This window comes from Pygoscelis adeliae, unplaced genomic scaffold, assembly GCF_000699105.1.
Source record: "Pygoscelis adeliae isolate BGI_AS28 unplaced genomic scaffold, ASM69910v1 Scaffold420, whole genome shotgun sequence".
Taxonomy (NCBI): domain Eukaryota; kingdom Metazoa; phylum Chordata; class Aves; order Sphenisciformes; family Spheniscidae; genus Pygoscelis; species Pygoscelis adeliae.
The window spans coordinates 910,910-928,593 of NW_008823871.1; the positions used below are offsets into that span (position 1 = coordinate 910,910).

Genomic DNA, 17,684 nt, shown 5'->3' on the forward strand with positions numbered 1-17,684 from the left:
CGCGCGAGGGGCAGGTACCGCGGGCCCGCCTGCGGTGGGAAACCAGCAGCCAAGCCAGCAAGGCTTGCCCCTATAGAGCCTGCTGTCACCTATAGCAGCCCTGAGGCACCGATCCCGGCGAGGCCTGCTGTCACCTATGGGAAACGCTGCCGGACTCACCCCTATAGGGCCTGCTGTCACCTATAGGAAACCCTGAGGGACCCTCCCCCGGGACCTGCAGTCACATACGAGAAACCCTGCTCACACCCGTATAGGGCCTGCTGCCACCTATGGGAAACCCGGACGGACATACCTCTAAGGGGCTTGCTGTCGCCTATGGGAAATTCTGCTGACTCACTCCTATAGGACCTCCTGTCACCTGTGGGAAACGTGCTGTCACCTATAGGAAAGGCTGCCGTCCTCACTCCTATATAACCAGCACATCCCAATAGAAAACCCACCCTATAGGGTCTGCTCTCACCTATGGGAAACCCTGCTGGACTCCCCCCTATAGGACCAGCTCACCCCGGTAGGAATCCCTTTAGGGAGGGAAGAAAACCCTTTAGGGCTTGCTGTCACCTATAGGATCCAAGCTCACGTCAGCAACACCTCGGGGCTCCCCTTCTCCTCCCCCAGACCCCGGGGGGGGGTGCTGGGGCCCTGCAGCCCCTGCCCAGCTCTGCCCTCCTGCCCCGGGGCTCGAGCTGAAACCAAATCCCACCTGACTCACGTGGATTCACGGTGCCAGGGAGGGCGGGGGTATCACCAGCTCCCCCCGGGTTGCGTGGGGCCACGTTGGGGGCGCAGGCACCCCCGCTTCTGGCGCCGGTGAGGCCTGGCTTTACCCAGCCCCGAGGACGGAGGGTGCCAGGAGGCAGGACGAGGCCATCCCACGGCTGCCTGAAGTTCCCTGACACTTCAGCTCCCCTACAGACCAACCTACGGGAAACAAGCCAAACTGGGGGACTAAGGAGAATGAACCTGGGGGATTTTCTTTTTTGTTTTGATCTATACAAAAATAAAGACACCCCCCCCTAAGTGAGGCTGTGGAGCAAACACAGCTGCTGCAGCAGACTTTGTTTGGGCCCAGAGGACAGGAGCCTGCAGAGCTGCTGCCTGCATTTTGTGCCATAGTCACTTGTAGCCTGCAAGTCCGCGCCAGGCACCCACTCCTCTTCCCTGTGCAGCTGCACGTGTGGTGCTTGTTGGAGGTTAGCAGAACTTCATGTGAAAAATGGCAAATCTTCCATTTTAGCGCTCACATGCAGTTGGAGAAAATTCAGGTTATTCTCTCCTGGGTCATGGGACGTGGGTAACTGGGCAGGTCCTTCCTTTTCACACCCAGACAGGAGGGGGCAAAATACACAGAAACAGGCCTTGCCTCTTCTCCAGGCTCCGTGAGCATCTCCCCGTTTCTCAAAATGAGCCTGTGGAAGCCAGTCTAGTTACATCACTACAAAGTGATCGAGTAAGCCAACACTTCAACAAGCTGATGTCTCTTTTGCCATTGTCCTTCCCCTTCTTTTCCATCTCCTCCCCCTGTCGTCTTCTGTTTTGTCATCTGAAGCTTTGAATCTCAGCTTCAGTCCAGCAAATGGTTTTCACGCCTGTGTGTGGTTTCCAGGACATGGCAGGAAAGCGTCTCCCTGAAGGAACTGCAGCGCAGAGGCGTCTGCTTGCTAAAACTGCAAGCTGCCAACCAGAGAACCGGCCTCTACGGACGGCTGCTCGTGACATTTCAGCCTAGAAAATATGATTCAGACGCCGAGCTGCCCTATAACAGTTTCGGTCCTGGTAAGTGATATTCCTGTCGGTGCGACGTAGGTAAAGTAAGAGATGACCAATGCCTCCTTCCTAACATCTTTCTAATGTGATATTCACAAAGACTGAGTCTGCAGAGACACTTCTCTTTTCCTTAGGCAATGAGGATATTGCCTTGCACTCTCCAAAACTGGTCCACAAGAGAGAAGCTGGCTGCACCAGATAATTTTCTGGTTTACTGTAGTAATTTTCTTGGTTTAGTTCGCTAGATCATTGAGCTTGCTAAGCAGGTGCATTGCGGGGAACCAGACTGTTTCTGACCCTCGCCGCACGATGGTACTATTTCAAAGTGTGTTGAAGTTCAGTTTGTTGATGCATTCTTTGTCACCCAGGCCTCCAAGCTGCTGATCTTTGAAATTAAAATGACTCGTTGCAGATTAGGGTCTCAGCCTTGAGAGCATCTGTCAGTGCTCTTCAAAGAGAAATAACATTGCTGTAGCAGTAAATTATTCCTGGGATGCAAGCATTTTAATGTAAGAGCTGATGGACCTTATGGAGGAAAGCTTCCCATAGTTTGTAAATCTGAAATTTAATCCTCAGTGAATGTGAGCCCCAGCTAAGTTACAAACTTAGTCAAAATCTCCATTTCATCATTACACTATGTAATTTGACTCTCTTTCATCATCTCACAGTGACTGTGAAAAGCTGTAGCAAGTCCTTAAAAAAATCTCTGGTCTTTCTTAGTTCTGCTGACCGGCACATAGCAGTCATCTGGGAGGCACATATTGTCATGCAGACTCCTCGGCTATTATTAAAAAATAAAATGGATGTAAAATGGTTTGTCTGAGAGTTCAGAGAAGTCAGGTTTTCCCAAGGCCTGTGTGAAAGCATGTTGGCTTTCTGAGCAGCTCTGGCTATGGGGAGCACCGCTGATCTCCACCCCAACACCTGTGGTATGTGGAGGTCTGAAGGCAGCTGCTTAGTTGCTGTCTGGTGTCTTCTCACTGCTAATTGTCCTTTTGCTCCCTCTTGCTGCGTGCTTTCCATCGGCTAAGAGAAGGATATTGTCCTTAGCTTATGGGCTTGACACAAATTCTGACCTTGGCAGGACACATGGTGCTAGAGCTGTGGTTGGTGTAAGAGGTCCTGCTGTCTGTATTAGACCGTGCTTGGTTGCTCATCTCCCCAAAAGAGCTTCTTTTTAAAATGTTTGCCCCACTTCACGCTCTCTTTTCAAACTTGCCTTTGCAGGGGACATTGTGGGCCTTCACGATTCAGCTGGCCAGGGTGATCCACTCTCCACCGGCATTGTAACACGTGTCACCTCCAAAGCAGTGACTGTTGCCTTTGAGGAATCTCGAGATGGCATGCTGAGCTTGGACCGAGAGAGCTCTTACCGCCTGCTGAAATTAGCCAACGATGTCACCTACAACAGGCTGAAAAAGTAAGGGCCACGGGGTTGCAGCTCACCTACCATCACTCTGCTCAGGAGCGCAAAAGCCAATTGAAAATTGCCAGGTTTATTCTGGAAAAGCTCTTCTGAGATCTCAGTTTACTTCACTCGGCTTGGTTTCTCTCCTATCTTATTCCTTTTACTCCTATAGCAGCTCTACCTAAGGGAGATATCCACCTTTTGGATGCGCCCTTCTTTTTCCGCTAACTACTGAGGGAATCCATACTGAGGTAACTCAGTTGGATATGTTATGCTACAGTGTCACAACAGCGTAAATTTATCTACCTGCTGGCTGGTATGATCCTGCTCTTCCCTCTTCCTCTCCTGTCCCTCACCCCCCACTCAACTACATATTTTGGTCCCATGTTGTATCACCTCTGGTACTCACTGGATTCTGTGCAGAGCCTTTTCCATCCTGGCAGAAGTGAGTAGCTCTCTGCTGAATTAATGTGCTGAAAAGGCTCGGCCCAGGGTCTGACTGTATCAGACTGGAGTAATAGTAGAAAGTGGAAGTCTGGCCAGCATAAGGGATGTGTGTGTGAGGGTTGGGATGCAGCAATTAGATAGGATTAGTCTGTTGTGGAGTAACATTTTTAAGCTTTGGAAGAGTTGAATCTATGCCCACAGTCTTCTGTCACTGGGCCCTGAGGTGCACAGGGATCTCTGAAGGAATTCATGCTGTGCATGTAACCTGGCTATTTTCTTCTTTGACAGAGCTTTAAATGCACTAAAGCAGTATCACAGCGGTCCAGCCTCTGATCTGATCAACGTCCTCTTCTTTTCTTCTGATCCAAGCGCATTCAGTGAAACAAGTAAGGATGCTTCTTTATAAGACTTTATACCAGACTGATGGCAGATGCTAGATTGATCTTTCTAGAGAAATTCTCACCTTTAAGTTCAGAGCCCCTGAACCTTCACAGCCAAGTACATGCACCGAGACTGCTACTGGTTTTAGTGTGCCTTAGCATGCGAAGCTGAGACTTACACAGGTGGAGAGCTCTTTCGGATGGACTGGCAAGAGCAGATGATGTTGCTGCTCTCATGCAGGTTTTAAGCAGAGATATGGAAAGTTATTGTGGGGAAGGAGCCGGGGGGGAGAATCTTCACTCTCCAGAGCAATCAGTGAAGCCTGAAATTCCCTGCCCACAGGATAAGGGCTCTGTGTTCTGTCCCTGCCCAGTTAGGAGGATGCTCACCTCTTCAGATATCACATCCGACAGAGGCAAAGAGCCAGAGCTCTAAGTGATGACTATGCAGGCATTTCCGCCACTGTGCTGCCATTAATCCCCTTCCAGTCCTCCAAGTCCCATCTCTGGGGCTGACCAGCTGAGAAGGGCGCTTGTGGTCACTCAGTTCAAGACCCATTCCTTGAAATTGCCCATGGGAACACAAATAACTGATCTTTGAGACTTTTTATCCACACCAAACATGCAGCTTACTTTGCCCCAGGAAAGACTTGGCTATTGAATGTGAGTAATAAGCGGTGTTGCAACTGACAGCATTGAACACGTATGTTTCATACTGGTTTATGGGTCACTGGACACGCTTTGCTCATGTAAAGACCCTTGTCATCGCTGGAAGAGAGACTATTCAGCTAGCTAATGCTCACTTTTGTTAGAGCGTACCAAGTAAAGCTGAATTCTGGCATAAAACAGGCAGGATTTGTGATGGGGGAATTTGTTTGCACACATTCATGAGTCTGAAATTCAATTTAGTTTATGAGGCATTTCTTATTTGCTTCCTGCCCCAATCCCATCCATAAACTTCAAAGATCAGAAACTGCCGGTGCTGCTTCTATATTGAAAATCCAATAACTCTGCCTTCATGGGAATTAAGTGGCTGTGGAACTACTACAGTTTGAAACAGCATGGGAATACTTGTATTTTTATTTTTACAGCCTTCTGATTGTGTTCAGTCAAGTTGGGGATGTACAGGCTGCTTTGGTTTCATCAACTACTTAAAGCCTCACAACTTGGTTTTACCAACAGCTGTCAAAACAATTGCATATAAGTAGAATCCCCTTTTACTCAGATCTTTTTTGATGCGAGCCTTTAGAAAAATGAAAGGTGAAACTACACAGCTTACGCTTTCAGAGAAACCGTGGGGAAACCAAAGCTTCTGATCAGCAGAATATCTAAGTGCCTAGCAGCTGCTAATGAATATTATCCCTTGACAGAAGGGAAATATCACCTGGGCTGCAAAAATCAGGGAACAAAGGCAGAGGGCGGATTAAGCTGCCTAGCAGGATCAGGCGGGCAGTCTGTATCTAAGCCGTGTAGAGAGCTCAGGTCTCTCCTCTCACCACTCGGCAGCATGCCATGGGTGAAACCATCCATCCCTGCCTCGTTCCTTGCTGGCCAGGGTTCTGCTCGGTTTCCTCCCCACCACAGCTTGTGCTCTGTGCCTGCTGTTGCAGATTTCCTCCTTCTTTGATTACTGTATTTAGTTGTCCACAGCGGTTTGCCTCTTTCACATACACATCCCGTTCCCCTGCAGTATGCCTTCAGGCTAGGCTTCTGATACGATATACCAAGGACGAAGAATTAACGAGTGCGAATTAATTAGTGCGAGTCATATCTCTGTAGTTTTAAGCACTGAGCTTAGTCTGAGTCAAACCTCTTAGTCTTTTGCTACCTAGGGACCTTGTTGTACTCAGGTGTTTAATATTAGATAAAAGAATTAAATTTTAATGAGCTAATACTCTTAGCAGCTTCAACTCTGCTTTTTCCCTTGTGGTAGCAGAACTGCCCCTCTAATGAAGAAAAATTCTTTTTCACCAAATTGCTCAGATGTGCCAAACTAAGCACAGAGGTGAATTTTACATCTGCACAGCACTGAGAATATTGATTGATGGGAACATTCAGCCACATTAGACGGACAGAGGAGATGCAATATGAGAAGGCAGCATATCACCTGAGAGCAGCAAAATGCTCTGGCAGGGTGGAAAGGCCTTCCATTTACCTTCTCAATTTATAGCTCCTTTCTCCCCAACTACAAAGTTGTTATACTACCCAGGTATTAAACAATAATGACTTTAACTTTAAATAGGTCCTGCAAGGTGCCTTGATCTGCCAGCCTCCACTGAGTTGAAGGGGAGGGCACTCAGCAGCTGGCTGGATAAATCCTGTCTCTTATGCTTATATGATGGCACATGCAGTTCCCTGGGTGTCCCGTACACCTTAGGACACAGGGGTGTGTCCCTGCAAATAGTATAGAAACTCACAGATGTGCGGACTGTCTGCAAAAGGCAGCAAGTGTTTCCCAGGTGCATGCTCTGACACAGAAGGATAGAAAAACCTCACAGCATTTCAGGCTGCTTCTCCTCCATGACACAGTATCTCCATTCACGACCAAGCATCTTTTAGCCTGGTTTCTGAGGGAGATGCTTTGCTGTGTATGTCTCATCCCATCCATTATCTGATTTCAGACAAACCCATCAGGAGTCTGAGTTGATAAGTTCTGTACATCTCAAAACTGGCTGTCTAGACACACATCTATATTAACGCCATTCCAGGATGCAATATAAGCTCCACTTCAATCAGAAGCCCAGAAAGCCAGGGGGAGGAGTGAGACCATATAAACACCCACCCAGAGAAAAAGCTAGTACTGACATTTGTGCAGGAAAAGAAGAGGAAGGCCTAGAATAGATGAGATCCATACCTAGAGGGGGAGCATTTGTCACTGTCTTCTGTACAAACTGTGGGGAAGAACCAAATTACAAGGAAATTGAGAAGTAGAAGGGTCAGTGGAAATCATAAGTACCCAGCTCTATGCCTGGATGTTCAAGGGTGTTCTCCCAAGCGTAAAACAGGCTCCAGCAAGTGATATGTGCAGCAGCAGAATCCTAAATCTAATAATTGTAGTGAAAAAGTTAGAAGCCTCATTTTTCAAGCGTGGGAGTCTCAAGGCTTTTAGGTGGGTTCTGATACCACTGTGCATTTTCATAAAGCATGTAGGGACTTAATATCAAATCGGGTAGAAACTGGTCAGCAGGTTCAAGTGTTAAGGGGGTGTGAACTGAAAGGGCAACAGAGAGACAGCAAGTCTGTATGAACTTCATGTCATCAAGAAAGCGGGCTGTAGGTACCCAGGGTGCAGCACATAATGTGGAGTTGAAACACAGAATGCTCACCAGTACCACTGAAAGATGCGAGATGTGGTGGTTCTTCCCAGCAGCAAAGCTAGTGGACTCTCAATGCCATCCTCTGCTCTTTTGGTGCTTTCTGCTGGTGGCTTTTTCCCCAACATGGAGCACTGTAACCTGGAGGGAAAAGGGAAAAGCATCTGGGTTCCCCCCCCCCAGCCCCCGAAAGGTTGGTTATAGATCCCTTCTTTAGGGCATACCCAAATAGAGTTACATTATCCTCGTGGCCTATCTGGTAAACAGCTTTTAGTTGCTTATTTTTTGCTGTGCTGCATTGCAATCTCATGACTGGATCACAGTTGCCTGGGTTATCTTGGGAGAGTAGGCTGCCAAATGCCATGCCTGGAAGATCTATACTAAAGTGTGTGTCATCCCAGGAGGGTGCCTAAATCCAGCCGCCAGTGGATTAGGTTGACAAGGAGTCTGATAAAGCCAATGAAAACATGGTTTTGAAGTAGTTAGTGGCTGCTGGTGTCTGACCCGTGCAGGATATTGGCTTACTAAAAAAACCCAAACCATCAGTATGCACAGAAGGGTAATAACGACAAACACAGTTTAGTGCTCTTTTACCCAACTCCTGATGACTAGCAGAGTTGCTGCTGCTATGCTAATTTGCACACAGGTGTCAGGAAAATCCTGCTCACTACTGGGGAGGACAAATCCCTCCCAGTAGTAATGGCTACAGACATGACTCCCACTGGAACAATGTCCCTGGAGCACGTTTTTTGGGAGTGGGCTTGCGTGTAAGATGGTTGTCAGTAATTGGGGGAAAAAATGCTGGGCTTTTGACCCTAAGAAGCCTGCAATTAGTTTGTACCAGCCTTCTCATCCCATTGTCTTTGCAGGCAACAGGAAATCTCACAGCTAGTAGGTTTTCACACCATTGCTACTGCAAGATGCTTGGGTTGCCCCTCTGGGTCTAGCCAGGAGTATGTTTGGGCTCAGGGTTGAGCAGGGCCAGGCCTGATAAGTGTTCTAGGATCCAAACTGTGAGGGACAACCAGGAGCTTCAGGTTTGATTCAGAAAGCTGGTGGCTCCCCATGGATGGTAAGTGGCAGGGGTATGTTGGAGGCTGTCTCTCCTACACAAAGGGCCAGATCCCAGTCAGGATCTGCAGCTATGAATGGGACTGGTCCCCACCACAAAGCACTTCCACCCCTCACCTTGCTGCCTCCAGAAAGGTACCAAGTGGGAGAATAAGCTTTCTAAAAGGCAAACTCTGAACTGAACAGGATTTCTGTTCTTGTTAGATTCTCTGGGATGCAAAATCCAAAAGCTCATCCATAAGAAATGCTCTGCTTGGCTCTCTTCCACTTTAACCTGCACTCACAGCCCAGAATCATTTAGAGCTTTCACACCAGAAATCTACAAGAAACCCTTTCCTGCTCACAGCTGCTGTCTTGCAGCATGTATGCAGGGACCACTGCACCCGTACATTGTTGTGGATGTATAGAGAGGCTTTGCTTGCCAGCAGAGGCCAGCATTGCTCTGCTTGCTGGATGGACATTCCCTTTTCGTTCAGAAATAAGGTTATGCCTTATTGTATGCATAATCCTGTGCAGATCACTAACAGCTAGTAGCTCTCTCTTGTAGTCCTGGTCTAGAAAGAGTGAGGGGGTGTTCATTTCTATGCCCCAACACTGTCTGGCTCATGTGGTCACATGGAGAGCAAAAGGCATGACTTGCATCTAATTATACCTATTGCTGTAAAAAGACATTTGAAAAGAGAAAGAAGGAAGAAAAGAAACTGAGTTAAAAGGCAGGGGTGTCCCCAGTAAAAGCTGACCCAGCAGGCAGAGCACTGGGGAAGCACCAAGGATTTCTAGCAAAACTTTCTTGGCTACTTGGCACAAGTCCAGCACATGTGACAAGTCACTTGCAAAAAATCTTAAATGCCTCTTGTCCCTCTGCCATGTGATACCTCTTGTCATCACAGAGGCCACAAAGAGGCCCTTGAGACCTATGGGGAAAACTAAGCAGTCCGGACAACTCGGCTGCCAAATACTTCATAAGGAGAGCAGGGAAAGTTCCTTCTTTCAGACTTAATTACTCACTTGGATTTTGTCCAACAGTTCCACTGCAGTTAGGTTGTACTATAGAGGAGCTGGTCATGGGGTCCGGTTTGCTGTTGGTGCCTGTACACACTGATGGTGAGGAATATACTTTGGAAGGTACATTGAGAGGCCTCCAGCTCTGGAGAACTTGAGCTCTTCCTCCCAGGAGGGACTGTTCCCATCTGTGTTTGGTGCAAAGACCTCTTTCCTGGACTTAAATATCACCCTCCAACCCACTTCTTCACCCAAACTGCTGGGTATGCAGAAAAGTGTCTTGGTTCCTGGAAATGTTGTTGGAGGACCAACCTTGATGGCCAAGGTGATTTTTTTTTTTCCCTTTTTTCCAATGCTACACTCCTAAATCAAGTTGCACATCAGGGACTGAATTACCTGACCGCCAGCAAGACCCATTCCTGCCAGGCCCAAAGATGCAGATTTACATTCAACCTCTCCATGGTCTCCATCGGGGGGCTGAGATGGACAGCCTTGGGCAGAGCAGGAGGCAGCAATGCAGGGTTGATGCCACAGGGCTAGAGCTGGGTTAACGGGTGTCTTCTGGGAGCATCTGTGAAATCCTAAACTGATTGCTTATAAAGAGCTCTGGGGTCAGCCCTGCTGCAGTGGATAAACTGTATTTCTTCAGGTGAGCCTACTTAGAGCCCAGCTGGTGGATGGAGAAGAGTTTAGAGGAGCTACAGCATCCCTTAAAAGGCTCTGCCCTCCTCCTCACCACTAATGCACCCAGCCCAGAAGAGAAACACATTTCCCAGCCTGCCTACACAGCCACTTTTGGCAGCAGGTGATTAAAAGGGAAGAGGGTGTGCATGCATGTGGAGAAGACTGTTTCTGATCTCATTCCTTGAGCAAGGAAATATCAATGACTCCTACGTCCCGGCTGTTCCTCATTGTGGGAAATGCCTTTCAGTTTTTAAGCTATTCTTTCTTTTTCCCCAGCCCATGGGATGCTTCCTAGTCTTCTCTTAGCCATTAGCACACTAACTCAGAAGTTATGTATAAAGCAAGAGGCAGGTTAACAGGAAAGAGTACCATTAGTCCTGCTTCTGTCTTCCTCACCAAGCGTCTTTTTAACAAGTGTTATTTGTTTAACCCAGACACCTCATTTAGTTGTGCTGCTTCAAAAGTCAGTGCCAGAGGTTACGTGGGAGTTGCACACAAGTTAACCTGCCTAAAACCAGAAGAAAAACTTTCATACTTTTAATCAAGCCCTTAATGCAAAGATAGCGATAAAACACATGATGCCCAGCAGGGAACAACGCCCAGAGATTTGTCTTATATAAGCTTTTGTGGGAACATTATTTTCAGTAAACCTCAGTGTAATGAGTCATCATCTCTGCTGTAATTGACTTCCATAATGAACAAGGAGATTAGCAGCAGGACTATGGGGGATGAGAATAAATATGGGTTTAAGTTAGATAAATCTAGGAGGCAAAAAGCAGCTTGTGAGAATTCAGTCTTCTGCAGTGAAACCAGTTCTCTTGTAGTGCAATTTGCATATTCTTCTCCCTTTTTGCCTTTCTGATCATTAAAGCTCAAACTAATTTTAGTTTTCATCATTTATATTGCCAGTTTGTATCTTTTTCCTGCCTTCCTTTTCAGTCATTGCCAAAAAATACAGGCCTGCTCTTTTCTGCTCACAGACACCGTAGTTTTTTCTGCTGCTTTTTCACTAGTGCTGTGTTGGGTTTATTAACTGGAATGGGAACAATTTGTTCGCAAGATCAACTACTTCCTGCCCTCTTTATTGAAGGTTTACTAAATATGCTGGCTCACCTTTAAAATGAACCCTCCATACCCAGGAGATCCTACATGCTTGATATTATATCAAGTAAATGCCTCTTTAAATGCTGAAAGGTGTCAATACAGGCTAGCTGTGTTCACAACTGAATGCTTGCTCCTTCTGAAACATAGCAGGGTAGGAGAGAGAGGGGAGAAGACACAGATGCAGGATGGGTAGCCTGTTCTTTTTGAAAGCATAACAAGCCTTACTTTTACCAGTCTGGGCTCTTTTAGCTACCTAGGCAGTACACAGCGTACCTTCCTCGCCAAGAAGGTTATTCTCATTATCAAATTGATTTGGGCTAGCTACTGAGACCTTCTTATTTGTATTCATGGATTTGTGCTGCTCAGCAAGCACCCAAATTAGGGCTGAGGTTCAAGTGAATCTCCTGCTGTCTCCCCAGAGCCTCTAAAGCTTTACAATGACTCGCTGGATGCATCGCAGAGGGAGGCTGTCTCCTTCTCACTGGCACAGAGGGAGCTTGCCATCGTCCATGGACCACCTGGCACAGGGAAGACCACAACACTAGTAGAGATCATCTTGCAAGCTGTACAGCAAGGCCTGAAAGTGAGTATCAGTGGCAGGACTGTAGTGACAGTGACCACTTTGGTTTATTTTGCAAACTCATTGGGCTTCAAGGCAGCTGGAGCAGATCCCGCAACAGCTGTGCTACACTGCAGAGTCTGGCTTGGCTTGCAAGGACCAGGGAGTTCCCCCATCAGCTGAAATTAGGTGCAAATAGAAGCTTCAAAGCTCAGATTTGCTATTTATTGAAGACCCTGCACTAGTCCTTCAGAGCAAGGTGGAAATTGCCTTTGGTGTCTGGAGGCTGTGGAGACGTCAGTGGTTTATTCCCCATAGATCCCTCCCTCTGCTGAGGGTCTTCCGCTGGGACACTGTTGTTTTGCTGTCCTTGGCAGTAACAAGCACTTGGTTTCTTCCCTTGCAGGTCCTGTGTTGTGCCCCTTCCAACGTTGCTGTGGATAATCTGGTGGAAAGGCTGGCTGGCTACAAAGCCTGCATCCTTCGGCTTGGGCACCCTGCTCGCCTGCTGGAGCCCATCCAACAGCATTCCTTGGACGCAGTCTTGGCCCGTGGCGACAATGCCCAGATAGTGGCGGATATCAGGAAGGACATCGATCAGGCCTTTGTACGTGTCCCTGCAACATGTCCCATGTGGGTTACCTGAATGCCAGCTCTCTAGATTAGCAGTTCCCGATCTGCTAGCCAGGCAAGCTACTTTGTCTCTAAAACTAAGTAACAACTCTGCCACTTCTTGCATGTTCTTAGAAGACAATTGCTACAGCCAGGTGCTCTGGGTTGCCCCAAAATCAGTGGCTAGAGGCCAGTCACAGTGACTAGTCCTGATATGAGCCACAGGCAGCATGCAGGCAGCCTGCACCCTGGTTGAACCTGGTATTTGTGGGTTCAGGGCACCACGGGCCACAACGATGCTCCCAGTCTGGATCTTACTATATACAGGCAGGGGTAGGGTATTGGTGGGCATGAGCCTCTCTTCACAACAGCCAGTCAACAGTAGAAAGGCCACTTCAGGGGAGAGGAAAAAAAATAGCATAGTGCAGGGGACTAACAGTGACAGCTGGAGATGCATGTGGCCTGGATTGATCTCATTTACTCTGATTGGGAGGCATTTAACCTGGCCTTGGAGGAAAGGAACTGGAGTGCAAGCCAGGCAGTTCTAGAAATGGGGAAGGCTTCCAGCCTGAAAAGGTATCTCACAGAGAGCCTCTCTACCAGGGGCTGCCTGAGCCTCCTTGATCACCTACAGCAGATGAAGATGAGCACTAGTGGCAGAAGGAGCAGAGGGCAAAACTACTCCTAGCTGAATTCGTCACTGAAGTGGCAAAATCATAGTCATTACTGCTGCATCGGGAGATGCTGCAGTGCCCTGCTCTCCAGATTATCTGTCTGGCATTGTTCATGCAATCCTTTTCGCCAGAGAGCAAGAGAAGCATTCACATCATTAATTCACTTCCTAACGAGATGTCTGGCTGTCCTGACACTCCCTCCCACTCTCAGCCACCTCAAGTAGAAAGCAGAGTACACTATAAAAATGCATCCTTAATTTCTTCTTTCACAACCTAATTTTCCTAAACTTAATTTACAAAGTAGCTCTTTTACTTGAGATGGTGGGTTTTGATACTAATTAGATCTTTTTTTCCTCTCCCCCTTCTGGTGGCAACATTGTCCAGAAGCCATTTTGAAGATGCATCCAGCTCAAGAGAGATCCTGTCTCAATCAAAGATGCAGGAGGGCATCTTCATACCCCCACACACGTTATGTCATACTTGCCTAAGTATATTGCCCTGCCCTCAGTAAGGCACTGCACATTTACTTTTCTTTACATGATGCAGACCAAACATGGCTTTCAGCTCCATGAATATTAATCTGCAGCCACCACTATGGCAGCAGCTTCAATTTTCCCCAGATGTGGTTATGCATCATCCAGCATTTCTGTTGCTGAGCGGTTGGGGCAGTCACTTGGCAGACAAGTTGTTTTGCACATAACGTAAGGGAAGGAGAAAGCATCTGAGGGCTGGGTAGAGTTGCACTTGTAGCTGAGAGGCAAATTCACAAAGGGTATGTACTTATCTGCTGGGATGGAGACCTGGTTGTAGTCACAGCTCTACACCAAGTCTTTTTTACTTCTTGTGTCTTTCTCACTAGTGGTTAATTTTCCCTTTCCTCTCCTTGGGAGGTACTTTCACTGTTGATTTTCCATAGCGGAAGGGAAATTAGGGAGAAAGCAGAGCCTTCAGCACTAAGATCTCCCTCCGCTTCCTCCCTAAAGCAGGGGGTATGTGGTGATGGAAGATAGGAACTGGCCATCAAGGCTTGTTCTGCCCTGAAATACTAAACAAAAACCCAAGAGCTAACATACTGCTGCAACTCGGCTTGCATAGCAATGCTTTGAGCTGCCCGTGATCAGGTCTTTCACAGAAGATGCAACTGACATCTCTTTTCTCTGGGCTGCAGAGAGCTCACCTCTGAGGTCCTAGCCCATCTTTCCCTCACCCTGCTTCAGTGTCTTCCCTGCAGTGTCCCCCACTTGCCCCTGTAATAATTTCTTCCTTTGTCCACTCCACATTTGGACTCTTCTCACTCCTTTTCTTTACCACTACCCCCAACCACAGGAGAACTAGTAACATAAATGAAAACCCATGCACTCTTTGCATATTTTCTATCCCTTTGTGTCTCCTTCCCTTACCTGTTCAGGCTTCAAGCTTTCCAGGACATCAGCTTCTAGATATTCTTTGCACCAACAAGGATGCAGTCTCACAGTACCTGAGCAAGAAAGGCAGCATGGGTCCAGTGACATTGAGCAGGGTCAGCCAGCAGTCCAGATCACCAGGCAGGTCCAAGAGTGATGAGGCAGGTCTGCAGTCAATCCAGGAAAGAAGCCAGACCCAGAACACAAACCACATAGTTCAGGGAAGAGGCAAGGTCTGGCCTTAAATGCAGCTCCCAGACCAATGAGTGTGTGGGTGGGAACCCAAACGAGGCAAGTCAGGACAATTAGAGCCTGCTGGCACCCACAGAGCCCTAACGAGGAGTGAGTGGGATCCAGGCTCACAGTGTGCCAAGCAATATCCTTGGGGCTGACTGACAGTGCTCTATTACCTCCAGATTGGGCTCCCTGCTCCCTCAGCTGCTTTCAGCGCTGAGAGTCAGTCGGATGTTTGGATCTTAATGTCCAGTTGCTGTTGTTAATTTACTAACTAGATCTTTTTTATAGAACAGACATTAAACTTGGCCCTACTGGCACCATCAGTTTTGCTCTCTAATCTTCCTCTGCTACTAGCAGAGAGGAAGTGGATGCTAATCTGCTTTGTCCCTTCAGCTCAAAGAATATCAGGACTGGCGCCCACCCTGTCCTTTTAGATCAAGCTAAGAAAAAGATGCCTGTGTGATCATGTTATCTGCGTATCTGTCTGTGATCCCTCCCCTGTAACTTCTGAGCCCGTCAACCAATTTTGACTACACTTGGCAGACATGTAGATGTCTCACGGGTATTAAATACCTGCAAATTTAACCAAAACAGGTGGCTGAGTAGAGGAGCGAGACGCATCTTTCCTAGGGGAAAGGCTGCAATATGAGCTGAACCGTGTTAGACACTGGAGAATCCATCCATACAGAGGATGATAATAGGAACCATCAGGTCTTATTGGTTTGGCTGCTTATAAAAGCTTCTGTCTGCAGCTTTTTCAGCTTTCTCAAGTCATCAGCCTTGCCTCCAAGGAAATAATCCAAATTTCCATCTGAGAGTGTGGGTAGCTTTCGCAAGGTGACTTGCAGTGAACGATAGCTTGGCTGTTGTGTTGTAGCTGCTGATCTGTAGCTGGGGAAGCGCTAGCAACCAGTGGTGATGATTTGATGTGTTAGATGTATTTAATAGGCATTGCTAAAAAAAGCCATGAGCCAGTCTGGATATTGCTCTGAATCATTTACAGCAACTCAGAAACACCTTTTTAAAAATGCAAAGCTGCTGCTTTGGCTGGACATGGCGCAGTTAACTTGGGGAGCCCTCCTGCTTCAAGGTCGCTTGGAGCCAGAGTGTCCCTGCTTCCACTGAGAAATGGAGCAGAATGAGATAGGAAGTCCTGGTTCCTCACCCAGCAAGGGCACAAGACCCTTCTTCCCATTAAGCCTAATCGCCATTATACGTTATTCCCTGCTTTGTGCCCAGATGCTGTGACTGCTGCATAGACTTGGCCATTGGATGAGCTGAAGCATCTGACCATCTCCCTGCTGCTCTTTGGGGTTTTGCGAAAGAACAGGGCGGAGCAGGAAGGGCTGAACAGAGGATTTAAGGACAGAGAGTTACTCTTCAACACTTTATGCTCACAATTCAAGACTATCAAAATGTGCAGCCAGAGGAGTTTAGGCGTGGACCAGCTAAGTCTGAGAAATCACTGTCTGGACCCTGGGTGATGGTGTTGCTCCTGGATGGTCTGACAGGCAGCAATATTCTCATTTTGCTGCTTCATGCTCACAGCCTGGAGGTGCATTGATGTAGTTCATCTTTTGCATAGACAGAAATACGATTTATGCTTCAGGCAACACTGATTGTGGAAGGGGCTTTCTGGCAGGGAGAGGGAAGAGAAACCAAGGTTTCGTGGGGCTGATTATGATGAGCCAATGTATCATGGTGGACATAGAGAAGCCATGCTGTATCCAGGTTCTTTGGTTATCTGAGAAGCTGAACATATCCCTAGGACTAGAAACGGTTTGTTCTATCTTGATTTTTCTATTTTATAGGCAAAAACCAAAAAGGCTCAAGACAAGGGAGAGCGGAGCCATTTTCTCAGTGAGATTAAGGCACTGAGAAAGGAGCTAAAGGAACGAGAAGAAACTGCCATGGCTGCAGCCCTTACCCGTGCCAGTGTTGTCCTTGCTACGAATACAGGTGTGAGATCCTCCTTTTCTTTGCAGTATTTTACCTCACTTGCCAGGACTCACGTAAACCATGTGCCCTGCAATGCAGCATCCTGCCAGGACAGGAGGGAGACTTAGTCTTCCTGCTCCAAGCTCCTGGGAGTTCAGTCAAGTTTGCTGCAAGCTCTCACACTCCTCCACAGTGGGATTCTCCCTGCCTACACTCTGGCACATGATGTTATTGTTTAGCGAAGAATATGGGTCTACAAGGGCCTTTGGTGTGAGCCAGCATGGCCCATCTTTGTTAGTTCTGAGTAGGAGCTGAGCTTTCAGTGAGTAAACAAGTGCTATTGGAGGTGTGCAATCTGCTTATTGATTTCATAAGTCACATGGAATTGCTTTCCTGCTTGGATAATGTCCATGACTGATAGAATACAGCACATGTTTCCATAGCCTGGTCTCAGTCTGCATGTATTTGGTTAGTTCTGTAAGTCACCCAAGTGGTGTAAACGACATGGGATTTAGGGAACAGTTCCAGGTATTCGTCAGGCAGCACATGTAGGCACATCTGCATCTACAAGTAGGAAAGTAATATCCTTGCGATCGAAGGGGAACATAACTGCTTAAAGTTTAACATGTGCTAAAGTGCTTTTCTAGATCAGATGTGTAATACTCCAGGGCCCACTTAGAATCTTCAGATTTGGTTGCTCGGGGATTATTTGCTGAAGGGAAACATCAATAATTTTAGGTCATAAAAAAGAACCTCATGGGGCATTCACAAGTTAAATCCTTCCAGTGCATTATTTGCTGGGAATTGGCCTCTCACTTCTTTTAACTTTGGCTGAAAAATCAGGGGGAGGTTTCTTCTTTTCAGTAAAACTGGTATTTTGTGCTGACTATTGCGTTGATCAGATGTGATTTTCTCCTGGGACTCTGGGGCTTGCTACCCAGTGTGGAGGTCTGTGCAATTCTGCTTCAGCAAAAGGTGGTGGACAAACAAGGGGTTTGGATTTTGTATTCTTCTCAGTTAAGCAATCTTGGTATTTGTCTGAAACCATGTAGTTTGATGGGAATTACTATTTATGCAAGCCAAAGTG

The 17,684-nt window shown here is 47.3% G+C and overlaps 1 protein-coding gene across 1 annotated transcript in view; it reads left to right on the forward strand.

Annotated features, from left to right (window-relative positions):
- The first annotated feature begins 1,241 nt into the window (after window positions 1-1,241).
- IGHMBP2 (immunoglobulin mu binding protein 2) overlaps window positions 1,242-17,684 on the forward strand; it is a 44,041-nt gene continuing 27,598 nt past the window's right edge. Inside the window, exons 1-7 of the mRNA XM_009333998.1 lie at window positions 1,242-1,291; window positions 1,604-1,773; window positions 2,992-3,184; window positions 3,908-4,005; window positions 11,594-11,757; window positions 12,140-12,340; window positions 16,471-16,618. Coding sequence (XP_009332273.1) covers window positions 1,242-1,291; window positions 1,604-1,773; window positions 2,992-3,184; window positions 3,908-4,005; window positions 11,594-11,757; window positions 12,140-12,340; window positions 16,471-16,618 — 1,024 coding nt within the window. The remainder of the gene's footprint in view (window positions 1,292-1,603; window positions 1,774-2,991; window positions 3,185-3,907; window positions 4,006-11,593; window positions 11,758-12,139; window positions 12,341-16,470; window positions 16,619-17,684) is intronic.